Below are 18,890 nucleotides of genomic sequence, written 5' to 3' on the forward strand. Positions count from 1 at the left end.
TTTGCATGCCTGACCTGAATTCACACCGAACTGCTTTCACCTGTCAGATCCCACCACATCAGATCTGTTACACTTCCTCTCGTCTTCTCTCTTCCCTCCCCAATTCTCCACTTTCCCTTACACTGTCCTGTTGCCATAGTGATGGATGGCATGGAGGAGACTGGGGTCTGTGCCAAAACTGCTCTGTATTGTCATGAAATGGGTCTAAAAAAGCGGCTCTTGCAACGCTGGCATCTGTTGTCGTTCTAAAAACAACATTCTTAGACTGTAATTATCAAGCAGTAGCACCAATAAAAAAAAGGGATCAGATTTGTAGATTATTTTGCTTTAGGAAACCTTAACATGATGATGCGAGACAGTTTGTGTGCCTCCTTGTGTGCAGGTGTTTTACCTACAGCAGGCCGAGGTCACCCGGGAGCGGGTGTATGCGATGCACCAGTCCAGTATTGACGGGGTGGAGGACATGTCAGCGCTGGCTGAGTTGCATGAGGCTGCAATCATGCACAACCTTTACCAGCGCTACCAAAAGGATAACATTTACGTAAGTCAGGTCATCCTGGTTGTTGACATACGTGCAAGTCGGTGTCTACTCTCCGTAAGCAACTTTATCGCACAAACACAAATGTTTTATTAGAAAATATTGGGTAAAAATACGGGAAAAGGCAGAGAAGATTTTCTGTATCTGGAAACAGGCTAACCAACATTTAAACCTATTAGGAGGAGAGTTACTCAGTACAACCACAAACTCTGAGGTTATTTATTGTAATTTTAGGTGACAAAAAGCAGGGCTGAAAATGATGCATGCTTTATTTTTTTGTTATTAAAACATCGGGATTAAGAGCAGCAATGTTCACCCATTTAGTGAGTAGAGTCCTGCTCTGTGTAACATTTTCTCAGTGTGAATGCAGCTCTTCTGTTTAGACCTCAACAACTTATATCTACATTCTTGGAAGACTTAGGTTTAATTAAATATGTCTCTTCTAGGTGAAAGCAATGTTAACTTTTTGTAACCAAAGTCCAAACTTAAATCAGTTTGGAAAGATAACAAGGAGGCTTTCCAACCTAAAAGAATTATGGATGGGTACAGAAAGCTGCATTAATCCAAATTTTCCATTCATTATTGAGCAGTGTATCAAGACTTTTCAAGATGGTTTAAAAAAGAAATAATCTGAAACTCTTTTTCTTCTTCTTCTTCTTCTTCTTCTTCTTCTTCTTCTTCTTCTTCTTCTCTGTTTTCAGACTAATATTGGAAGTATCCTGGCTGCTGTCAACCCATATAAACAGATCCCAGGCCTGTACGACCTGGACAGAGTGGACTTGTACTCCAAGCACCATCTGGGGGAACTCCCGCCGCACATTTTTGCCGTGGCCAATGAATGTTACCGCTGCATCTGGAAACGCCATGACAGTCAGTGTGTCCTCATAAGGTGAGTTCATGGTTCAGATTAATTGCTGGGTTGCATCGGATGTATATTCTTTGGACCTTTTCACGTTTAGTCTACAACTACGCACTACGTTTTTGTGATTCTATCTAACGGATCAAGACAAAGAAAAATGATACATGGTTTTTAAATAAAAATATCTGAAGTAAGGCTTGCATATGTTTTCAACCCCATTTTAAAATGATTCAAAGCCAAATCAAATCAATTGCCTTTTGTAGATACAAAGTGGGGTCAACAGATGCTGAAACACAGCTCAGCACGGAAGGCTGCTGAAGACTAGACATGGAGATTCTAGAAATACTTAATCCTGGGGGACTAAAAAACAGATGCGTGCCACACTTTTCAGATCTGCTAGTAAACAATTTTGAAAACCAAGGACACTTTTTCTTCCACTTTCCAACGACATGCCACTTTGTACTGAAAGAAGGTAAGAAACCTAACTAAAGGAAGTAAACTCGTTCTGTCGCTGCTGAAGAAACGAAACTGAAACATTAAAGTTTATGAATTGTTTCATCTTTCATTAAAAAAAAAAAATCCTTCACCACTGAATCAAGACGGTTTGCAGCTAAATGGTCTGATCCGAGTGCTTTCAATTACCCTCAACGTTATGGAAAGAGTCTGGAACCTAATGAAATATCTCTGAAGCAATCAAGCCCCTCTATCAATTAGGTGACCAGACCAGTCGGAGATACTGGGATGTCACAGAAGGTCACTGGCTTTATAATTGGATTTGGGTGGTGGGGGTGCATGGGCGTGTTTGTGCGTGCGTGTGTGTGTGTGTGTGTGTGTGTGTTCTCCAGTGGTGAATCAGGAGCGGGGAAGACGGAGAGCACCAAACTGCTGCTGCAGTTTCTGTCGGTGATGAGCCAGAACTCAATCGCTGCTCCTCAGTCGGAGAGAACTACGCACGTGGAGCAGGCCATCGTTCAGAGCAGGTGTGCAGGACGAAACAAATGTTTTTACATTTTAATCAGCTGAGTGTGTCATTTACCTTCATGTCTTCAGATTTACACAACACATTACTCTGTTATTAATAATTAAATAAAGCTGTGCTCCTTTTCTGCTTCGGTGTTCATAGTTAAATTCCTGGATCGGAGTCACTACATCTGTACAAGCTGGAGTTTGAGACAATTACCTCTAACAAGAGCTTCAAACAACAGAATAGCTGGAAAAGAAAAATATTCAGGCCTCTACGTATTTATATTTAAGATGCAGCTGCAAGATTTAGGAAGAGGTGCACAAAAACTAATTTCTGCAAACCTCAATAAGTTGAAGTAACATTATAAGGAAAAGGCAACTATGCATTCCTTATAATAATCTGAGAGACCAATAAAAGCAGGCAGAAAATTAATTCAATGCAGTAATGATTACGTTATTGCTGCAAAAAGTAGTCCTCCATGCTTTGTATTAAATATTTCAAATGCACATTTTCTACTTTGACTTGAGTGAGTTTTGTGTTAAAAATGGCGATCCTTACAGGAAACACTGGGGATGATGGAGGCTCCACTGTCGTTCTTCCAGGAAGCTGAAATGTTTTCTACATGCTGAATAAAACAACATAAAAACCGCAGACTCTTGTTTCCTTTACAGTCCAATCATGGAGGCTTTTGGGAACGCAAAGACCGTTTACAACAACAACTCCAGTCGCTTTGGGAAGTTCATCCAGCTTCACTTCTCAGAGTGCGGAAACATCCAAGGAGGCTGCGTCATCGACTGTATCCTTACTGTATGTGGTGGAACGACAGTTTTTTAAATGTTTATTTATTGTTTATTTGTTTATTTTTATAGCACATATCAGCAACAAGCCAGAATATTAATCACAAAAACAAAAAAGGTTCCAGTCATAGTTGCTTCCTTGACTCTCCCTTTTAGATTTACTGGAAAAGGTAAATATAGGTTATACCTTTCATGCCATTTTTAATTTTAAATGGAATGATTCATCAGTTTTTAAATATAATAGTTATTGAAATCTTTTCTTTTCCTCTGTAGAACCGTGTGGTACGACAAAATCCAGGAGAGAGAAACTACCACATCTTCTATGCTCTGCTGGCAGGAGCCAGTAAAGAGGATAAAAGTAAGTCCTCTAAATATTGGCAATGATCCTTTTTTAATATATTTTTGATTACTAATGAACAAAGTATGATAAATATAGTCAACCTTATTGGAATATACAAGTAATGTCAACCTACAGTGCCATTCTCAAACTTAAAATGTTTTTTTATAGGCACAAACCTTTAGGACAGCAACCATAAATAAACCTACAGCTACAGGGGTCAAGGTCAAAGAATCTGTATACGTTTGAATGGTCCAGTCAAAGTTGAGACCTTTTTCTCTACTTTGTCTTTCAAATACAATCCCAACAAAATACAGAAACAATTCTGGTTGTAAAATGACAATTGCAACCCAGCATGCATATTATTTGTTTGTGAATCAGGTGTAGATTTTTGACATTTTAGTATTTTGTGATGCCGTGTCCTGGTGTCAGTTTAATCATTGTGGATTTATTGTTAAAAAAAGACAAGGTCAGCACACTGAAAAGAAATTAAGCATATGACATAATAATTCCTTGAGGTAAAAAAAGTTTGATATTTTATGTGAAATCCAAATTATTGTATTCCTGTATGCTAAAAGCCAAAAACTGACTTATTAATCAGCTTTTAGTCATAACCAATTGGTCTAAACTGAGATGAAAAGCATATTTTACTTAATATGTTATTCTGAAAATAAAGTATGTGCACATGAAAGTTTCATATGTCTCTCCAGGTCTGTATTTCCTGGAGGATCCTGCTGAATCTTTCCACTACCTCAGCCAATCAGGATGTCTGAAGGACAAGAGCCTGAATGACAAAGAACTGTACAACAGTGTTATGGTCGGTTTATGTTCAATTATCACAAAGACGTAACCAATAGCCACCTTGCAAAAGTCTCAGACTTTCTCTCATTTTTTCCCCCTCAAAATTTCAATATGCTGCTCCTATTCTCTGGAATAATCTACCTTTCCAGATTAGATCTGCCCACAGCCTGGATCATTTTAAATCACTTCTTAAAACTCATTTTTATTCTTTGGCATTCAATTGAGACCTGATACCGTAGCTCTTCTTTGTTTTTTTTGTTTTTATTTTACTTATTATTACTCTTATTATTTTAACTATATATATATTTTTTCTCTTGTATTATTTCTCTTTTTCTTTTCATCAACTTAATTTATCATCGTTTTTGTACAGCACTTTGGTGCAGTTTTACACCTGTTTTTAAACTGCTATATAAATGCAGTTGACATTGACAATATGTAATTGTTTGCATATGAAATAAACATCACTTTTATCTGTTTCATGCCCTTGTCTTTGTGCAGGAGGCACTGAAGGTTTTAGGGTTTACAGAGGAAGAAATCAGAGACATGTTCAAGCTGCTGTCGGGAGTCTTGCAGCTCGGCAACATGGAGTTCATGCTCGCAGGAGGGGCTCAGATCACCACCAAGCAAGGTCAGGTTGTCGCTCAGTTGAAATGATTCAGAAACGTTTAGGGTCAAGTTTGAGTAACTTCATCTCTTTCGTTCCCAGTGGTCAGTAACGCCAGTGAACTGTTGGGTCTGGACGCCTTCCAGCTCTCTGAAGTCCTGACTCAGCGATCCATAATCCTCAGAGGAGAGGAAATCTGTTCCCCTCTCACGATTGAACAGGTCAGGGACATAAATACATTGTCCTTCCCCACTTTTGATTGATCTTCCTCAGACATTCACACAGTCGTCCTTACTCTCTTTCTACATCGCTGCAGGCCATTGATTCCAGGGACTCTGTTGCGATGGCGCTGTATTCCCAGTGTTTCTCCTGGATCATCCTCAAGATTAATCAGAAGATCAAGGGAAAAGAAAATTTCAAATCCATTGGTATTCTTGATATCTTTGGCTTTGAAAATTTCGAGGTAAGAACTCCAGCAATTTATCCTTCTCAGATACAAACCATTTTGTTTACATAAAATCCCAATGAAATATACTGTTGCTTGTGATTGAACCGTAAAAAAACCAATCAAGACATGTTGTATTTCAGGGCTAATTTTGCATTCATGTCCAGAATTTCCAAGCTTAATTGGACATGTATATTGATCAGAGGATGTGTTGATATGCAGGTGAATCGGTTTGAGCAGTTTAACATCAATTACGCCAACGAGAAGCTCCAGGCATACTTTAACAAGCACATCTTCTCCCTGGAGCAGCTGGAGTACAACAGGTGATGCCGAAAAACGAGCCGTGGTTCGTTGAGGTTCAGCTCAAAACGTGCTGCTTGTTTCATCAGTGTGTGACGGTTTGGATGCACTTATTGTATAGGGAAGGAGTTCAGTGGGATGCCATCGACTGGATGGACAATGCGGAGTGTCTCGACCTCATAGAGAAGGTGTGAAATGTTGCTGTTGATGTGTACATGAAATGTCGATGTTGATTCTGTGACGTAGAGGCAGTTTGAACCTTTTATTTTCTCCTCGATGGCAGAAACTTGGCTTGTTGGCACTAGTGAACGAAGAGAGCCGATTCCCCAAAGGAACAGACTTCACTCTGCTGGAGAAGTTGCACAGCAGACACTCTGTGAGTTATTTAATGCGCCACAGTTTAAGCTACTTTGCTGCACTTGTGTTGCAAATGCTGTACTTGATGTCCGTTTTCTGCAGACAAACCCTTACTATGTGAAGCCCAGAGTTGCAGATCATCAGTTTGGGATCAAGCATTATGCCGGAGAGGTGAGCTATGGATAAATGAGCAGCTTTTAATGTTCGCAAATCTGCTCACATGATTATTTTGACCGTGCAAAGTGTGTGTTTTGAGCAGGTGCTGTATGATGTGAGAGGAATCTTGGAGAAGAACAGAGACACATTCAGGGACGACATCCTGAACATGCTCAAGGACAGCAGGTAGGAGATTTAAACTCACAAAAACAGATCGTTTTCTGTCAAACGTTTGAGGGACGTTTAATATCTGCCTTTAAAATTATGAATGCCCCAGTCAACATTTTTGATAATCTAACTTAACTCTTCAATGTTCCAGATGTTTTTTTATTCAGAACCTGAAGCAATAATTGCTGTGGCGTAATGATTATATATATAATTCCTTTATTTAGTCAGGGACCTGAAACAAACTTCACTCCCCGTCGGGGAATCGAACCCCGGTCTCCTGCGTGACAGGTGGAGATACTCACCACTGTACTAACAAGGAGTTATATAATCTAATTAAAAGCTATTAGATGGATCAAAGATGAAAGAAACCTCTGAGGCTCACTTGAATCTGTGATATGACCACATGTGGTCTACAAGAAAAATACAAGAGACATAAATTAATCCAAATGTTCATCATTTCTCCATAAGAAAACTCTACAAACACTTTCTAGACTCCAATAAGGGGAAGTAATTTACTAAAAGTTCTTAAACACAAATAATATAATAAAAAGGCACTGTTTTTCTTGAGAGGTTACTTTGAATTGTTGTTTCATTTTCTTTTATTTACTATGGATTATTTATTGGTATTTATATGCTGTAACCTTGAGTCATTTGGCTACTCTTTTGCCCAGGGGCCCCTTCTTAAGGAGATTTCTGACCTCTCTGAAATGTATAATAAATAAGGAGTGGTTATTTCTGTTAGTAGGTTTTGAAAATGATATTTTTTTCTGTAAGTCATACAGACACAACCTGTGGCATTCTCACAGCTTAATTGAGTTCCTGCCGTTTTTTTAATTTCCCGTCGCTTCTCAGGTTGGACTTCATCTACGACTTGTTTGAGAAGGTCGGCAGCAGAAACAATGAGGAGAAGATGGGGACAGCCAGACGTAAGCCCACAGTGAGCTCCCAGTTCAGGGTGAGTTATCGACATTTATTTCCTTTTATACAGGAGACAGAACGACGTCCGGTAAGCAGAAATATGTAACTAAGGAATCAGCAATTGTTTATTTCGCCAAGTAGTTATTTTAATGGTTTATTGATTCATTATTTAAAGTGGTAATAATGAGTTATATTATTCTGTTACCAATGGGGCTGTTTTACATTATGTGAAAAAAAAATCTATATCATTTCATTGCTGTGTCTCCCCAGGACTCCCTCCATGCTCTCATGGCCACACTTAGTGCATCCAATCCGTTCTTCATTCGCTGCATTAAGCCCAACATGGAAAAGGTCACTTTCTTTGTATCTGGGATTATCTTTCCTCTAATTGACATCAATCGGTTTCTCTCTCTCTCTCTCTATCTGGGTTTATATTGTTTAAGGTCTCTAAATATTAAAGTTGTCTATACTGTTTGTGTAGAATCCGAACGTGTTTGACCCAGAAATCGTCCTGAACCAGCTAAGATATTCAGGGATGCTGGAGACGGTGAAGATCCGTCGCGCTGGGTTCCCCGTTCGCAGAACATTCAAAGATTTTTTCTCACGGTATGTCTCCCTATCGTCTACACTCATCTAGTCTTTGTGTAGCTCTATGCCACTTTGTTTCTATTTTTGTCTCATACTATGTCTTATTTTGGTGTCAGGTATAAAATCATCATAAAAGATAAGGTGCCAGCAGCAGGGGATGACAAGAAAAGAAGCACTGATCTCTTAACTAAATATGATAAAACTAAGAAGGAGTGGCAGCTGGGAAAGACCAAGGCAAGTTTTTTGAAAGTTGAAAGATCCTTTGAGATTTTAAATTTCCTACTGGCCAGATAAGTGAAACCAGATATTTATATAAACTGTATAAGAAGACAAATTACCTTTTGATGATGTCTGTTCTGATTGGTTCATTCACAACATTCCACTAATACAGAGCCCAAACTGTGGATGTATTTTTAAGGGAAAACCAGAAATTCACTGCTTCTTGGTGTAACATCTTGCAAGAAATCAATACAAATGAGACTTTTGCAAATATCAGGATGAGGAATTGCAGACGTATGGCTTACTCTTGGTTACAATTTCCACATGCCTGAAGGTGCCTGAAGGTGTTTAGTGTCAAATGCAACAACCTCGTAAAGAAATACGCTGAAGCTTAGAGTGTGTCATTATCCAAGGTGAAACAAATCCTGCACCAACATGAGCAAAAAGACCACTCAGAGAGGAGGAACTCCAGAAGAAGAGGGTCAAAGAGGTTAATTTTCTGATGACATATCAGGTGATTTGAAAAATCTGAATTTGAACTGTCTGGCAATGATGACCTCCACCTTCTCACAATGAGGAGAAACTGCAAAACTTACAAGCATGACAACAAATCCCCACTGTGAAGTATATGGGATGACTGTATCAGGTTGTGTCTGTGTTTTTCTGCAAGAGGGACTGGTGCACCTCACAAAACAGATGAAAAAACGACAAAAGAGCATTCTGTAGAACAGAATGAGCACAGATGAGCCTTTAAGATGAACCCAAGGTGCATCACCAAATTAGTTACGAAGTGTGTTAAAGTCGACAGTCGGTGTTCTGGTGTGACCATCACAAAGCCGTGATCTCAGTCTCATAGAAAGTTTAAGGGCAGATTCGAAAAGTTTTGTCTTTTCAGATTATATACTGAAAATCTGTTTCCAGCTGTATATCCCAGGTAATACTGAGAATCAATATTTTATATATCTCTACTGTCTTGCTCCTGTAGGTGTTCATGAAGGAGTCTTTGGAGCAGCGTTTGGAGAAAGACAGGGATGAAATCCGGCGTCAGGCTGCCATGATAATCCGAGCCCATCTACTCACTTTTTCTGCAAAGTAGGTGCCATCCTAAATCGATGCTTCAAGGGATGACAATAACTCCTCTCTGGTGTTTGTACTGGTTCTAAATGGGGTCTTTTTTTTACCCCCTGCTTTTCCTCACAGGAAGCATTTCAAACAGGTTCGCTCCAGCATTGTTGTTCTGCAGAAGCACTTGCGGAGGCACATCCAACGCAGACAGTTCGTCAAGAAGCGCAAGGCGGCGCTGGTGCTGCAGAAGCACAGGCGAGGGCAGGTGGCTCGCACCCGCGTTCGAAAACTCAAAGAGGAGAAGAAGAAGAGGGAAGATGAGCAAAGGAAGAAGGAGGAGGAAGAGAAGAAGAATACGGGCGGAGAGGAAGACGAAGAGGTTAATGAAGACGATCAGAAGGTGAGATCAACAGAGGCAAGTACTGCGTTTTCAAGGGTTTTTTGTTTTTGTCAGACAATTAGTCTTATTTGACAAAAACAATATTGCACATGTTCCATATGCTTTCTGTTTTTTGAATGATGGATTGAGCAGTGTTTTATGAGAGGTTCAAAGTGTGTTTTGTATCCTAACCAGATTTAACTATGAATATTGAGCTTTTTTAATGTTAACTATAGGACCTCTGTAGAAAGTTGGATTAATGCTGTGCCTTTATTTATTAATACGGTGACTTTTATTCAGGATTATGAGATAAAAGGAGGCTGAATGGATATTAATAGCTTACTTTCTGGATTTGTAGTTGTAAAAAAAATAAAATAAAAACCATGAGTCATTTTCCTTCCACTTAACAGTCATGCACTACTTTTACATTTTGCTATTTTAATGTAGCCAATCGTACAAAAAGTGATATAAATATCTTTGCAATGCACCTTTATCATAAAAACTAGAGACTAGCTAAAATACATCCAGCAATTGATGCTGCAGCTTATTATCCTCAGTTTGAATTACAAAATGTATCTTTTTCCCCCCCCCTAAAGGATGAAGCTCGTCAAATGGAGGAGATCCTCCAGCTGGAGAGAGAGATCGAGCGCCTGCAGAAAAAGCGAGAGGACGAGGTGTCGCAGCTGTGCGAGTCGTCCAAACAGGAGCTGCAGCTGCGTCGGGATGCTGAGCTCAAGCGGATGAAGAAGGAGGCATCCCGGAAGGCAACAGAGCTCATCGACCTCCTGAACTTTGGGGGTGTGGATCCCTCCGCGGAAGCAGTCGGAGCCAAGCCTGTGGCGGAGGTGAAAACCGCAAAAGGGGCGAGCACAGCCGGAGGGGCCTCGAAAGAGGAGGATGTAGACGAAGGCTTCCATGCAGAGGAAGAGTGCATCCCCCTGCCAGACTTCCCACCTCCCGCTGAGTCCGACGCTCCCATAGATCAGGACATATTTGTGCATCTCCCTCCTCCTCCACCTGCTTTTGCAGAGGGAACCGTTCCCCCCGCGCCTCCTCCACTTCCAGTAGACGGCGTCCCCGCCACTGGAATTCCTCCACCTCCTCCGCTCCCTCCACTTGGAGACGGGGCTCCCGTTCCTCCTCCTCCGGCAGAGGGAGAGAAAAACGAGGAAACAAAAACAGACTTGGAGAGGAAAGTGAGCATGGTGGAGAGCCTGGTGGATGGAGAGGAGCCCATCTACAGCATGCCGGCCGACACGGAGTCGGACTACGACCAGGAAGACGAGGAGGGGTCTGTCAATGCCGGGGACGACAGCTCGGTGTCTGGAAGCAACCGCGGGAGCGCTACCGTGACGGACGAGGAGCACCCGAGGAAGTCCACCTGCACCAACACCAGCGTGGAGTCCTACAGAGGCAGCTCTGACTCTGTGAGGACACACACTTACTCGCTTCCTCACATGCGCGCACGCAGACATGTATGAGCAGCTATACAGCAAATCCTTTGTTTCTTGGTCACTCGTCTGATAAGCTGGTTACGGAAGCGTATGTAGAAGCGCTTTGCTATCATGCAGGAAAAAAAAAATCGAGCGCTATCGCGTTACAACGTGATAGTATCTTGTTAAAACTCTATATGTATCTTGTTAAAACTCAATACGTATCTTGTTAAAACGTGATACATATCTTGTTAAGACGTGATAGTATCTTGTTAAAACTCGATACGTATCTTGTTAAAACTCGATACGTATCTTGTTAAAACGTGATATGTATCTTGTTAAAACGTGATACATATCTTGTTAAAACTCGATAGTATCTTGTTAAAACTCGATACATATATTGCTAATTCTTGATAGCTATTGGTATAGAATAATCTAGTCCAGATTTGAAGTGTCGTTTTTAACGCAGACCAGATGATGTTACTACTTAACACTTATGTTAAGTATAATTTGCATGATTAGTTACTTATTTACAGTCTTATGTTAAGTCATATGTTAAGCATAATTTCCTTCTGTGCAGTCCCGTTCTGTTTAGGAAAACATTTAAACAAGATACGCATCACGTTAAAACGTGATAACGGTTGATTTTTCCCCCTCCTGTGTGATAGCAATACACTTCCGTAGCTGCTGATGTATTTGTTTAATGTTTCCAGGTATCTATAGGTAAGTATTACGTTTTTCTGTTTGATGTCGTAGTACGCAGACAGCGAAGATGAACACGATGGCATGGTGGACACTGATGAAGAGGTGACGAACGGACGCGTGACTTTGCTCAACGGAAATGGGCCACCATATTTCCATGGTTACCTCTACATGAAAGGTGCGTCTGTCTAACCTTACATCTTTCATTTCTAATACTTTCTTATGTTTAATAAATGTTCTTGGACAGAAAAATGCAGAAACATAAATACTTTCCCCGGGTTTTTCTTTTTCTTTTTTTACATGTTAGAGTCCTCCAGAAAGAGTCCTGACTTGAAGCTGATAGAAAATCAGCTAAAGATTAGGGTAATGGCAAAGAGGCCTTCCAACCTTAAAGACTTTCAGCTTCATCAATAAGTAATCAAAGTGTCATTGGACGTAAGCAAATGTGGTTATAAGAAGGATTTTAGTGTTGCAATGTCAAAGGTTTATAAATAATTTTGATCCACCCACCATTTTCTAATAAAAAGTAAAAAAGAAATACAGATAATATATTGTTTTATTATTTTTAATAATCATTTTGACTTTGTAGATTAATAAAAATAATTTTAAAACTAAGTCTGCCAAGCGTACATATTCCCAATAAATAAAAAGATATAATTTCATAGAAATAAAAAAACAATTCTATGAAAATATATATATTAGGCTTGGTACTATATTAAGCCGTGTAATGACTTTATGTCAGCCATTACACGGCTGACATAAAGAACTGTTAAAGAGTACATCTCCATAAGCCCAGCCCTTCTATTTTTACTACTTCCTTCTGTGATGTCATCGTCCCAGATAAACACAAACCAAAATCTGAAGCTCTTTTTCCATCTTACAGTTGTATTTTGTCAAAACCTGCATCGGACATGTATATTTAATTACCGGGCTTTGTTTTTATTGTCAGTGCATATTCGTTCGTGAAAAAAACAGACCACCAAATAGTACATTTGAATCAAAAACCTTCTCGTAAGTAAGCAAAAATTATTACACATGCTAAAAAAATCCTTTTGTTAACTTACTGGCTGGACCGAGGCCACTGTTTTAAGAATTTTTTTTTTGTTGCTGTGTTTATGTGCTCTCTGTGTTCCTTCAGCTGGTCTGATGATCCCGTGGAAGCGGCGCTGGTGTGTGTTAAAAGACGAGACGTTCATGTGGTTCCGGTCCAAGCAGGAGTCCTTGAAGTCCGGGTGGCTCTACAAGAAGGGAGGAGGACTGTCCACTCTTTCCCGGAGGTTGTTGTAGTCACTACTGAGCTCAGCCTGCATGCTAACGAAATAAAACCCTGCAACAGATGCTCACTGAAAGAACACTGCGGTACAATCGAACGATCTCAAAAGTAAACGAGGTGGTTCTAATCGTGGTTTGTTCTTCCTAAGAAACTGGAAGATGCGCTGGTTTGTGCTGCGAGACAGCAAACTGATGTACTACGAGAATGACAGCGAGGAAAAGCTGAAAGGAACCATCGACATAAGGGCGGCCAAGTATAACCTTAAACGTCCAGATGGAAAAAAATTACACATTTTATTCAAACGTTCAACCTATCGATGCCAACAGCTGACCTGCTTGTGATTCTGCAGGGAGATCGTGGACAATCATGAAAAAGAGAACGCTCTGAACATCGTGACAGACGAGAGGACGTACCAAGTGTTTGCTGAGTCGCCAGAAGATGCAAGGTGTGACATAGAGCTTTGTGCAGAAACATGCTGGGGGTTTTTTAAGCTAGTAATATGTAATTGAATTTTCTCTTTGCCTGCATAGTGGGTGGTTTAATGTGCTTAGCAAGGTGAGAGTGTGCACTCCTGAACAGCTGCTGGACATGTCCCATGAGCAGGCCAATCCTAAAAATGCTGTTGTAAGTCTTTATTTGAGTGAACTAATGAATTGATCATGTAAACTTTATCATGGCTTTTGTGGTAATTAACTCTTCCTGTTGTCTTTTATCCAGGGAACTCTTGATGTAGGGCTTATCGACTCTGTTTGTGCATCAGACAACCCCGATCGGTAAGTCAGAGCAATCAATGCACAACCAATTCAAATATATAAAACGAGGATTTTGTAGATCCTCGTTTTATATCTACAAAACGATAGATATAAAAGTTTGATTTTATCTCAAACTGCATCAAAAACATTGCACAATATTTACTATTTGCAGGCAAACAAAAATATACCCCAAATTACAGAAATAGGGACTTTGTTTTTTTTTTTCTTTTCTTTTTTCTTACATGATATAGAAAGTTGCTTAGACGGGAACAGGTGTGGGGGGTTGCCTCTCATACAAAAGCGTGGGATCACTTTCAATTTTATCTTCCATGAATAAACATTAAAACATCTTCCAGATGGTAAACATTTCTTTTATCAGCGCAATGGAGCATCAGGTCACAAGCAAAAGTGAGCCACGAATCCAAACACTGGAAGTTTAGAGAGAAACTCCAGATTAATAATCTCATTGAGAGCCTGTGATCAATCTTTAAATACAGTTTTTGAAAAATGGGAGATACTTTGAGCCCCCACAAGTCAGAAATCGACATCCAGAATACCAGGGAGAACAGCAGAACAGCAGAAGTATTGAAAAAGAAACACAGAATATTTATGTAGACCTGTATAATTTATACACATACATATATCTGAAAACATTAAGGCTGTTGAAATAGCTTCTGTCAAATTCAAAAGTGTTATGATGATCGATATCTACCTTGAGAATGGCTGGAAAAGCCAATTCGTAACGTGTGCGGTCTCCTCAGTTCCTACTGAAATGTGTTGCAGGGATAAGACAAACGGTTGAATAGGAAGATCTAACTTAGTGTAGAACAAAAACGTTTTGAATGAAAGACTAATCTGACCTAATTTGATCTCATTCCACTCACTTTTTGCAGCCCAAATTCGTTTGTCATCATTACGGCAAACCGGGTGATCCACTGCAACAGTGACACACCCGAGGAGATGCATCACTGGATCAGTCTGCTGCAGAAACCCAAGGGAGATGCCAGGATAGATGGACAGGAGTTCCTTGTCAGAGGTAAGTGTTTCAGAAAATGAAACCTAAAAATATATGCAATCTTTTAAGTGCAGTCCACCTTCATTGGCGCTACTGGCAGGGTTTTGGGAACAGACTTTAAAATAAAGACATCTTTCATTTCTGCAACATAAAATAGAGAATTTAGAAAGATCCAACCTTTAAGTTGAGTACATTACATTTGTGGGAAAGAAATTATTGCTTTTACAAATTTTACAACTGAGAGAATACTTGTTCCATAACATTTCTCAAAGTCAGAGCATATGGCGCGAGGGACCTTTGAGGTTACATCTCATCCTCCCCTTTCATCACCTTCAGGTTGGCTCCACAAGGAGATGAAGACGAACGCTAAGAGCACCTCCCTGAAGCTGAAGAAACGGTGGTTTGTTTTGACCCACAACTCTCTGGATTACTACAAGAGTGCAGAGAAAAACTCATCCAAGATGGGGACTCTGGTCCTCAACTCCCTCTGCTCCGTCATCCAGCCGGATGAGCGGGTCCACAAGGAGACTGGTGAGGAACGGGAAATGAAAGGAAGCTGCCGAAAGGGCCTCATCAGGAGTCATACAGAGGCGGTCCAGGATACATGCAAGGCTTCTGCTTCTGAAAATGGTTTGACTTCATAAATAGTAACTGAACGGTGTCTTTACAGGCTACTGGAACATCATTGTGTATGGAAGGAAGCATTGCTATCGCCTATATACCAAAATGCTGAACGAGGCCATGAGATGGACGGCTGCAATCCTGGGAGTCATCGAAAGCAAAACTCCAATCGAAACCCCAACTCTGCAGCTCATCAGAGACATCAAGGTAAAATGAAGTCACTATAGGAGCGCAAACTCAAATCTATGAGCTGATATCTGTACTTAAGTTGAGAGTTTGTTATTCATTTCCTCAGGAGAACAGTGTGAATGCAGAAATAGTGGAGCAGATGTACAGGAGGAACCCTATCCTGAGATACACACAGCATCCGCTGCACTCTCCTCTGCTGCCGCTGCCTTACGGAGAGGTCACCAGCTGTGAGTGACTCTGTTTAAAAGACACTTTTCTTTTAAATTTTCATGCATGTTAATCCCACGTGACTGCATGGTTTTATTTTTTATTCTTGCTGTCTTCAAGGTATTCTTTTTTACTGTTTTACTCTTTTTTTTTTTGTCCCACGTTCATTTTTCTGTGTGCAGTACATCGGCAGCAGGGCTACGCCAGTCTGCAGGACGAGGCGGTGAGAGTTTTCAATTCGCTGCAGGAGATGGAGACGCTGGCAGACACGGTGCCCATCATTCAGGGCATCCTGCAGACCTGCCAAGATCTGCGCCCTCTCAGGGATGAGGTACGTTTTTATTTCTGTCATAAGTTAATATGTTTCTTTGTCAAAAAATAAAATAAATAAATACAGTAAACAGAGTTTTGGATTCTTTTTTTTATTTTACTTTTTACATTCTCTTATGTTAAAGCCACAAGCATCGATGTGATTCGGGGGGGAATTTTATGTGACAGTCGTTAAGGAGCAAAGATTGTCAGGTTGGAGGAAAAATCATTAATGGTTTTCAAATTGTTTGTCAAATAAAGATCAGAACATTTTTAATATAGAACAATGTTTCCTTGCTGTTTCAGCTGCAACTCTTTGGTGGTATCTCACTACCAGCTTGAGACATCTAACAACTTCAAATTTTCCCCATGCATCTTTAAAAATGGTCTCAGCCTTAGTCAAATTTGAGACGGTGAACTTCCCCAGCATCCTCCAACAGGTTTTGTTTCTGGACTGTCCCTTATTATGTCCATCCAGCTTCCCATCAACTCTAATCAGTTTTCCTCAGTTAATTTTAGTTTTCCTGTGGGACTTTTCATGTCTTGCTTACAGCAATGGTGGTTAAAACATGACAAAATGTAAAACGGTTTAAAGGGTGTAAATACTTTGCTAGGACAATGTCTGGCTATATGGTAAAGATGAGTTTTCCTTTAGTAAATTCTCTTATGTTTTTCTTCTTCTAGGTTTATTGTCAGGTGATCAAGCAGACCAATCATGTGCCTCAACCAAACAGCCCAGCCAATCTGGCACACTGGCACCTGCTCACCTGCATGAGCTGCACTTTCCTGCCCAGTCGAGCCATCCTCAGATACCTCCGCTTCCACCTTAAAAGGTAACAGGAACTCTTTGCCTCTGATTACTGAAACCTCTTTGTACCGAAACAAAAACCTACGTTTGTGGCTCAGGGTACGGGAGCGTTATCCCGGCACCGAGATCGAGCGCTATGCCAGCTTCATCGGAGAATCCCTGAAGAAGACCAAGACTCGTGAGTTTGTTCCATCTCAGGAGGAGATCGCCGCCCTGCTGCTCAGGCAGGAGATGAGCACCACTGTGTACTGCCACGGAGGAGGCTCCTGCAAGATCTCCATTAACTCGCACACCACAGCTGGAGAGGTGTGTAACAGATGTGTAACATACTGAACGTCTCTGGAGGGTTTTACTGCAGCAACAGAGCTAAAAGAATGGGCCAATTTGACATCTTTAGTTTTTTTTTAAAAAATGATAGTATGGTGCTGAAATTTTTAAAAAATCTCCTTCTTCTGTAGTACCGATTTCAATAATCCTACAAGGACACAATGCCACGTTAATAAGGTCAGGTTGCATCAAATAGCCAAAAATAGACAAGAAATAGGTCAGGATTCTGCAAGGAAAAGCTTTAAAGTTATTCATTTTTGGGTAGATCTGTGCATCTCCTAAAAACAATACATTTCTGCTGCTGCAGGTTGTTGAGAAGCTCATCAGAGGTCTGGCCATGGAGGACAGTAAGAACCTGTTTTCTCTATTCGAACACAACTCTTTCACAGACAGAGCGCTGGAGAGCAGAGTGATTGTGGCGGACGTTCTGGCCAAGTTTGAGAGGTAAGTCGGCCTCCTTAAACATTACAGTGCAACTAGAGGCCTGTTAGGATTGTAGATTGATTTTGCGCAATGAGCTGATGTTTCTATTTTTGTGTGGGGGTGTGCGTGTGTGTGTGGGTGTGTGTGTGTGTGTTTTCAGACTGGCAGGCAGTGAAGAGGATGAGGAGGAGGGAGAGTGGAAACTGTACTTCAAGCTGTACTGCTTCCTGGATGTAGAGAGCATGCCCAAGGAGGGTGTGGAGTTTGCATTCATGTTTGAACAGGTGTGATTTCGTCTAAAATTATGCAAATAACTAAAGACATTCTATTTGTTGTGAAAAACGACTGCGCCTGGCAAAAGCAATAACTCCTCAAGCCTTTTTTACACTTTCACAATCAGCTCTGACAATCTTCCCTGACACTGTTAAGAAAGCGTTCCCACAGCATGATTCTGCCACCACCACATTTCTTAGCTGGAGGTTGTGGTATTTGTTTTCCGCTCCACAGAGTTCTCTATGCGTAGGTCAGATAGTAAAATTTTGATCTTATGAATAGTTTTGCAAGACGCTGTGGGTATTTTATTCCTTCTGGTAAAAATCATTGACTTCTTTAACATTTTAAAAATCTACGCACAATAACTTAACAAAAATGTTACTCAGACAAGTTCAGATGGTGCCTCAGCAGCGCAAAGATGAAAGAAATCAGTTTAGTGGATATGCAAATTGTTAAAGTGTTTTAGTAAATCAGGAGGTTTTTCCTTTCATCCTGAAATATCCGCCGTAATCTAAATGATGTCTACTTGGCATTACATGGGAACAAGTTGTATTAACTTGTGTTAATGTAGTCTTACATTTTACACAGTGAAAATCAGCATGCTGGAAAAAATAATAAAGTTTGGTTTAAATTTAGAATATTATTGGGAAATAATCCTGTTTTTCTCTTCCAGGCTCACGAATCATTAATTAGCGGCCACTTCCCTGCCTCGGAGGAGACTTTGCAGCACCTGGCTGCTTTACGTCTCCAGTATCTCCATGGCGACGGGGCAGGTCGGGCTGGATGGAGCCTGGGAAGCGTCTATCCGATCGGACGCCTTCGGAATCGCATCTTGCAGTCCACCAAACCGGGCGTGGGAGCGGCAGGCGGAGCTGGGTCGAGAGGCAGCGGAGGAATCGGAGACGTGATCGGGGCCGTTGGAGGACAGGGCGGGACCGGGGCCAGCACGGAGAAACGAAAGACTCCCACCTTCAGGGATTCCTCCCTCAGGAAAAGCAAAACGGGTTCCCTGAAGAAGCAGAAGGTGCGCCTCCGCAATCCTTAATCTGCGTTAACAACAATG

The 18,890-nt window shown here is 40.8% G+C and overlaps 1 protein-coding gene across 2 annotated transcripts in view; it reads left to right on the plus strand.

Moving 5' to 3' along the window:
- myo10l1 (myosin X, like 1) overlaps window positions 1-18,890 on the plus strand; it is a 47,850-nt gene that overhangs the window by 23,568 nt on the left and 5,392 nt on the right. The window contains exons 3-40 of one of the 2 annotated variants that reach the window (XM_028000839.1): window positions 383-541; window positions 1,240-1,427; window positions 2,243-2,377; window positions 3,033-3,157; window positions 3,315-3,328; window positions 3,432-3,516; window positions 4,206-4,312; window positions 4,795-4,924; window positions 5,003-5,121; window positions 5,217-5,363; window positions 5,568-5,668; window positions 5,767-5,833; window positions 5,929-6,021; window positions 6,105-6,173; window positions 6,262-6,344; window positions 7,179-7,281; window positions 7,515-7,595; window positions 7,726-7,850; window positions 7,949-8,066; window positions 9,037-9,143; window positions 9,252-9,516; window positions 10,092-10,922; window positions 11,685-11,808; window positions 12,769-12,910; window positions 13,052-13,156; window positions 13,253-13,348; window positions 13,434-13,527; window positions 13,621-13,676; window positions 14,549-14,691; window positions 15,007-15,201; window positions 15,341-15,498; window positions 15,587-15,707; window positions 15,870-16,018; window positions 16,681-16,829; window positions 16,903-17,110; window positions 17,439-17,575; window positions 17,715-17,838; window positions 18,501-18,851. In XM_028000839.1, coding sequence (XP_027856640.1) covers window positions 383-541; window positions 1,240-1,427; window positions 2,243-2,377; window positions 3,033-3,157; window positions 3,315-3,328; window positions 3,432-3,516; window positions 4,206-4,312; window positions 4,795-4,924; window positions 5,003-5,121; window positions 5,217-5,363; window positions 5,568-5,668; window positions 5,767-5,833; window positions 5,929-6,021; window positions 6,105-6,173; window positions 6,262-6,344; window positions 7,179-7,281; window positions 7,515-7,595; window positions 7,726-7,850; window positions 7,949-8,066; window positions 9,037-9,143; window positions 9,252-9,516; window positions 10,092-10,922; window positions 11,685-11,808; window positions 12,769-12,910; window positions 13,052-13,156; window positions 13,253-13,348; window positions 13,434-13,527; window positions 13,621-13,676; window positions 14,549-14,691; window positions 15,007-15,201; window positions 15,341-15,498; window positions 15,587-15,707; window positions 15,870-16,018; window positions 16,681-16,829; window positions 16,903-17,110; window positions 17,439-17,575; window positions 17,715-17,838; window positions 18,501-18,851 — 5,604 coding nt within the window. The remainder of the gene's footprint in view (window positions 1-382; window positions 542-1,239; window positions 1,428-2,242; window positions 2,378-3,032; window positions 3,158-3,314; window positions 3,329-3,431; window positions 3,517-4,205; window positions 4,313-4,794; window positions 4,925-5,002; window positions 5,122-5,216; window positions 5,364-5,567; window positions 5,669-5,766; window positions 5,834-5,928; window positions 6,022-6,104; window positions 6,174-6,261; window positions 6,345-7,178; window positions 7,282-7,514; window positions 7,596-7,725; window positions 7,851-7,948; window positions 8,067-9,036; window positions 9,144-9,251; window positions 9,517-10,091; window positions 10,923-11,684; window positions 11,809-12,768; window positions 12,911-13,051; window positions 13,157-13,252; window positions 13,349-13,433; window positions 13,528-13,620; window positions 13,677-14,548; window positions 14,692-15,006; window positions 15,202-15,340; window positions 15,499-15,586; window positions 15,708-15,869; window positions 16,019-16,680; window positions 16,830-16,902; window positions 17,111-17,438; window positions 17,576-17,714; window positions 17,839-18,500; window positions 18,852-18,890) is intronic. The other variant, XM_028000841.1, reaches the window with a different exon arrangement.

This window comes from Xiphophorus couchianus, chromosome 19 (genome assembly GCF_001444195.1).
Source record: "Xiphophorus couchianus chromosome 19, X_couchianus-1.0, whole genome shotgun sequence".
NCBI lineage: Eukaryota > Metazoa > Chordata > Actinopteri > Cyprinodontiformes > Poeciliidae > Xiphophorus > Xiphophorus couchianus.